At 32.3% G+C, this 6,494-nt stretch overlaps 2 protein-coding genes across 5 annotated transcripts in view; both read left to right on the forward strand.

The window, feature by feature from the left end:
- Window positions 1-275, forward strand: part of LOC116341023 — a 3,425-nt gene extending 3,150 nt beyond the window's left edge. For all 3 annotated transcript variants that reach the window (XM_031767856.1, XM_031767855.1, XM_031767857.1), the window contains one exon: window positions 13-275. In XM_031767856.1, the coding sequence (XP_031623716.1) occupies window positions 13-209 (197 nt within the window). In that variant the 3' untranslated portion in view covers window positions 210-275. The remainder of the gene's footprint in view (window positions 1-12) is intronic.
- Window positions 276-2,080: 1,805 nt separating this feature from the next.
- On the forward strand, window positions 2,081-4,252 carry LOC116341091 (potential protein lysine methyltransferase SET5-like). 2 transcript variants are annotated; one of them, XM_031767959.1, is made up of 5 exons: window positions 2,081-2,161; window positions 2,227-2,397; window positions 2,471-2,566; window positions 2,627-3,829; window positions 3,918-4,252. In XM_031767959.1, exons 2-5 carry the CDS (start codon window positions 2,236-2,238, stop codon window positions 4,200-4,202), a joined length of 1,746 nt encoding a protein of 581 aa, XP_031623819.1. In that variant the 5' UTR covers window positions 2,081-2,161; window positions 2,227-2,235; the 3' UTR covers window positions 4,203-4,252. The 2 variants fall into 2 exon arrangements, with proteins under 2 accessions (XP_031623819.1, XP_031623818.1); XM_031767958.1 differs by having other exon boundaries at window positions 2,083-2,397.
- The last annotated feature ends 2,242 nt before the right edge of the window (window positions 4,253-6,494 follow it).

Below are 6,494 nucleotides of genomic sequence, written 5' to 3' on the forward strand. Positions count from 1 at the left end.
CGGCTGTCGAGGGTGAAATAGCAGTCGATAGCACATCGGCTGTCGAGGGTGAAAATACATCATTAAGTTCAGCAGAAGGTTTACAAATAGTATCACCATTACCAGGAACACCACCAAATTCATTAAATTTTGATACCGGAACACCTACCACAGAAGATATGTCAGATATGTCAGATTTATCAGACGATTATAAACAGATACATGTATAAAATGGATTCGAGATTACCTAAAACAAAAACACATTGAAGATGATTTAAATCTGGATAAAAAGAGTTATTTTTGTATAAATAAAAATAAGCAAATATGCAAAAATATTTCTTTTAATCGAATGGAAATCATTGCTATAAATATTTCAAAGTATGAGAGTAGTTATTTTTTCATTATTTTATAAAGGTAATTTGCACGAAAATATTTTGGAATATTAAAACTGAAACATTATATTTTTAGTCTCACTCTAATATAATTTAAAATCAAATAGCTCTGAAAAAATATAAAAAAAATCATTGAGTTTTAATCAGTAGAATTGTACAGTCAAGCGTTGTTGAATATCGAACTGGCCAAACGAAATGAACATTTTCCAAAAGGTTTGCTGTTGGAACTTCACCAACTTGAAAGGAAAATTAAAAATGACGCACAGGCAAAAGTTGAACAACGACCGGTAGAAAGGTTCGAATTGAGTTACTCAAATAATAAGAATATGCCGTGTTTGGCCGATGTGGTGAAAGTAAAAAACAGCAAAAATTTTGGTCGACATGTAATATCAAAGTACAAACTCAAAACTAACCAAATCATTTTGCATGAAGGTGACTACATAAGAACAATAAATACTGAAAAACTCCGTACATGTGCCACTTGTTTTGCAGAAGATAAAAATTTTATTGCATGCAATGGATGTACAGGGGCAATGTTTTGCGACGAGGAATGTCAGAAACGTAACCAAATACACAAATGGGAATGTGACACCTTCATAACAGATATGGAACTTGAATTGAAAAATATCATTAATTCGATTATATTGGCTATTGATGCATTTACAGACAACAACGGAACAGACGTGACGCCTTCATGGAATGTGTTCAAGAAATGTTGAAAGAAAATCCAAAAATATTCCCCAAATCGTTGGATACCCCCAAATTTCGTTACATGTTCTTTTTGAGGCTACAATCGGATGCGACAGTAGGGTCTAAATCAAGATTTCTACCGACTATTCTCATTTATATCATTTATTCGCTGCTGATGAAAATACCGAAAATCGAAGCTATGTTTGCTGCCAAAAAACAAAGATGCTTTCTTATGCATTTGATTATACATCATTTTCTCATTATTAACATAAACTCGTTTGGTGGTAAGGAATATCAGTCACTGGGTCTCATTCAATCGTTATTTAATCATTCATGTGAACCAAATCTTCATCATGACCATGTTAGAAACGAACAACACTTTGTCACATATCGGAAGAGGCGATCAATTTTTCATCAGTTACGGTGACCTTTATGACGTTGACGATTTAAATTATAGACAACAAATCCTCAAAAAAGGTTGGGGTTTTGTTTGCAAATGTAGTAGATGTGCACCAAAAGAAAAATCAATGACGGACAAATGCAATCTTGCAATCATTAATTTTTTATTTTTACGTTTTAATAAAACAGACGATTATTTTTTGGGAATAGAAGATTTAGTTAATGAAATAGTGTAAGGAATTTATAATCACTTAATGTGAACATTCATAAAAATTAAAAGTGATAATTGTTATGTTTTTTTTTTCCACAGACAACAATAAATACATACTCATTTAATTTCAATTGAAATGTATGTCTTTTAATTATTGAATTGATATCAAATGATTTTGATTATCATCAGTAAATCTCACGTTGAGTCTATTTTATGTCTATTGCTAAACAAACATTTGAAAAGAAATCATTGTATTTATTTTTCCAAATAGAAAACAATATGCACTTGAAAGGTTTTTGGGCGATCATTTTTTTTTAATTTGTTTTGACAGATAAGAGTTCATTTGCATGTGGCAACAAATGAGAGTTATTTAGAACAACATTTACCACTCGGCAGTTGAATCGATGGCACAACAAACAACTAACATAACCTTTAAATCAAATTGAATTGCACATTTATTGAAAGAAGCAACAAGTCGAGCACACAATCGGTATATCTAAAAGAGTTTATTTTTATTATACAAACAATTCGGTTTTATAAAACCAGTTTGCCTAGGTATCAACAATGGCGGTGCGCGTCAAAGATTATATTGAAATTGACATTGATGTTAATACAGTTGAAAAAAAAGCTGTACCCAATCAGAATGTGAAAGGTGACGGGGAAGAGTGGATAGAAATGCCACTGTCTCCACTGTTCAGAAGACGAAGAAGAAAAAAGGCAAAAACGGTATAGAAAAATGAATTTATTTTTATTACCCAATACCTAACGAATTTAATTGTATAAAATCACTTTCTTAAAGGAATCAATAATGGAAAAATTATGGAATTTTCTGTGGCCAACAACAACAACAACAAGTACAAATGAAAAAATCGAAGAAGAGTTTGCAGATGTTAGGGTAAGTCAACTTTTTTTTGTTCGATATAGAGTTTATTTTAATAATAACATTTTTTTATAGGGATCGAATTCGGATGATCTAAGGGAATGTCTGTGGAAGTACATAAGTAATAATGGATTATATGTTGATTATTTTGCATCCAAATCCACATTAACTGAAGAGAAAAGAAAACAAATCAATGCTAAAGTTGCATCGTTAAAGTTAAACTTGGGTGGGAAAAATAATAAAAGGGCAACAATGAAACGAGTGTTCGGAAATTTGATTATTTGCCCCCAGACAGCCTTAGACGTCCACAATGAAAGTTTACGATACGCAACAGCCGGTTCTATGCATGTTCCATTGGCATATGCAAATAGAGCGGCATGTTTTTATGAACTGCATGATTTTGATGAAGCATTGAAAAACATTGAATTAGCGATGGAATACGATATCTTTCCTGATCATTTAGACCGAAAACTTTTGGATCTCAAAAAGGCCTGTATATGTATACAATCCATGGAAAAAATCCTCATTGAAAATGACCGAATAGAAGAACTTTATCCGAAAGGTCGGAGCGTATTGGATTATAGACCGAATGAAGACTATCCATGTGTGGCCAATGTAGTGCAAATAAAGGAGAGCAAAGAATTTGGTCGATATGCAGTTGCAAAGTGTAACATTCCAAAAAAAAGAATCCTTTTAATTGAAGAAGACTACTTAAAAACAATTGATCTTAATGAATGTAGACTCCGTACATGCACTACTTGCTTCACCGAAGATGTATGTTTCATTGCATGCGAAAAATGTGCAGACGCAATGTTTTGTAATCAAGAATGTAAGGAACATAATGAAACACACATATGGGAATGCAATAATTTCATTTCAACCATGGATTATGATCACAAATTTATCATCCATTCGATTTTACGCGTCCTTCACTTATTCACTACAGGAAATACAACGGACGTAAACGAGCTAATCGAATTTATTGAACAATTGAAAAGAACCCAAAAATTCCCCAAAACTATAGACGATTCTAAGTCGAAGTATGAATTCTTTTTTAATTTGGCATCGAACTCTCCAAGTGATGATTTTTACAGTACCACATTAACACCATTAGAAGTTGTTTATCTTGTTTATAAGATGCTAATGAAAATACCGAAAATTAATAAGTCATTTCTATATGAATCACAACGCATATTTCTACAGCATTTGATCATACATCATATTTATGTCATTAAAACCAACTGCTTCGGTGACGATAGTTCAACAACTTTGGGACTGGTAATAATTTTTCAAAATAATAGAATCTTTTTATATGACAGATACGATTCAAATAAAGTCGTTTAAATTCAATGCTTTCTTTTTCCAGGTTCAATCATTATTCAATCATTCATGTGATCCGAATCTTTGTAACAAGCACATTGCAAACGAACACGTATTTTATTCATATCTGGAAGATGTGAAAAAAGGCGATCAACTGTACATCTCTTATATCAACTTCTTCGATACAACTGAAGAGCGTCGAGCTAAAATTAAAAAAATCTGGGGTTTTCTTTGCACATGTGGTTTATGTGAACCAACAGATGTTGAATTGAAGAAGAAGGCAACTTGTGATCCATTCGGTATAGTTTCTTCATGTTATCGTTTCTCATAAAAAAAATGTTCATCGTCATTAATTAATTTCAAATTAGATAACGTACAATATGTCAATAACATTAAATGGAATTCAACATTGATTGTAATTTAAATATGGATTTAATGTATTTGATTAAATATTATTTGTCTAAATATATCATACTTGTTTTTAGACCTATTGCATCGCTGTTTTGATTCATGTTCAATCATTTTCAAAAAGAGTTCAATATGTATACCGTCTTGATGACGAAAAACGTAACTATTCAATTTGCCATTGGGATTTTTTTCCATTAGGATTCTGTTGCATGCGGCAACACGCAAAGATAATTTAGAACAACATTTAACCCTATTGATTCGATTGCATAACGAACACAACCTTTAAATCAAAGTAAATGACAGTGCATATTTATTGTAAAAAGTTGCAAGTGTTCGCACACAAAACGACGAACGAGAATTTAATTTTATTACTATAACAAATCAAATAAAAATGGCTCAAGGAGGAAAAAATAATGGACCGAGAAGGGATTACTTAGAAAGAGTTGTAGAGCAAAGAGCATTGGAAGCACTGCAAGGATCATTTGAAAGGCAAAAACAAATGCAAAATATAAAGAAAAATCTATGGAAAACGGAAAGAAGTACAGACGGAACCGAATGTTATGTTGATTTTTTTAAATATTTCGATATTAATTCAATAAATAAACCCGATCTAGCAGTTGAATCGTTTAATCAGATACCACATCCATATCCCAAACATTATAAACTATCAGTAAAGGCCCGAAAGAAGGGAAATAATTCGAAGTGCCCATTAGCTGCACTTGATATGTACAATGATAGTTTACGATTCGCAAAAAGCGGTTCGATAAACGAAAGTTTAGCGTATGCAAATAGAGCATCATGTTTTTTTAAAATGGAAGTGTACAAAGAAGCATTGTTAAATATCAGATTTGCAAAACGAAATAATAATTTTCCTGATCATTTGACGGGAAAATTAGCATCGTTAGAAAAGAGGATTACAAAGAAAACAGAAGAAATTTCGGAAACAAGATGGGCATCAGCATGGAATAACGGGATTAACGAACAAATAGAAGAAGAGATATCCAAATTGGATTACAAAGCCAAAATAGAACATCCATGTTTGGCCGATGTGGTGAAAATTAAGGAGAGCACAAAATATGGTCGATATATAGTTACTAAGTATAAACTGCCTGAAAACCAACTTATTTTAGCAGAAGAAGATTACCTAAACACATCAGACGTAGGAAGTCTCAATGTATGTTTGAATTGTTTGAAAGAAGATCAAAATTTCATTGCATGCGAAAATTGTTCAGGGGCAATGTTTTGCGGTCCAACTTGTAAGAATCGAAATGAAGTACATAAATGGGAATGTAATAACCTCGTAGCATGCATGGACTATCAAATAAAAATCGCAATTCATTCAATTTTCTTGGCTCTTGATGCATTCACAACAAATCGCGCAGTAGACGTGGACGGACTCATGAGATGTGTGGCAGGAATGTTGAAAGAAAAGCGAAAGGGCAAGGAGAAATTACCAGCAACCACCCTTGACTCAATGTCAAAGTATATAAGTTCTAATAACTGAATTATTTAAGTTACTGAAGTTGGCATTCTTTTTCCAATCATTTCTAGGTATCAATTCTTTTTCAAATTGGCAACGTCATCTACTACAATCGGATACATTAATACGCAAATGGAATTAAAATCGACAGAGATGATTTACGTTATTTTTTCATTGTTAATGAAGATGCCGAAAATTAGAAGGATTTTTGACGCTGAAAATAAATGCCGTTTTCTCATGCATTTGATCGCTCACCACTCTATTGTTATCAGAACCAATTCGTTTGGCACAGAATACTCACAAACTTTGGGTCTGGTAAGAATTTATCAAAATAATAGTTTTTTTTTATTCTGATCAGAGACGATTCAAACAGAGTCTTTTAAATTCAATGTTTTTCTTTGGTGTTTCTTTTCAGGTTGAATCGTTATTTAACCATTCATGTGCACCAAATGTCTATCATGAGCATCATGAAAACCAGCAATTCTTTTATACTGGTGAAAAGGTGAAACGTAAAAAACAACTTTATATCAGTTATATTGACGCTGGTGACTTTCCAAATAATTATAAGAGGAAAGAGGCTCTTGTGAAAGCATGGGGTTTTGTTTGTACATGTGAAATATGTGATCCAAAAAAGTTATCAATACTGGATAAGTGTGATAAGGCACTTATGGAATTTTTATTTTATCGTTTTGATACACCAACGGAAGATATAGATGATGAAGATCATGATGAAGA

Source organism: Contarinia nasturtii, unplaced genomic scaffold (genome assembly GCF_009176525.2).
Source record: "Contarinia nasturtii isolate CC-2019 unplaced genomic scaffold, AAFC_CNas_1.1 Cnas_scaffold_695, whole genome shotgun sequence".
NCBI lineage: Eukaryota > Metazoa > Arthropoda > Insecta > Diptera > Cecidomyiidae > Contarinia > Contarinia nasturtii.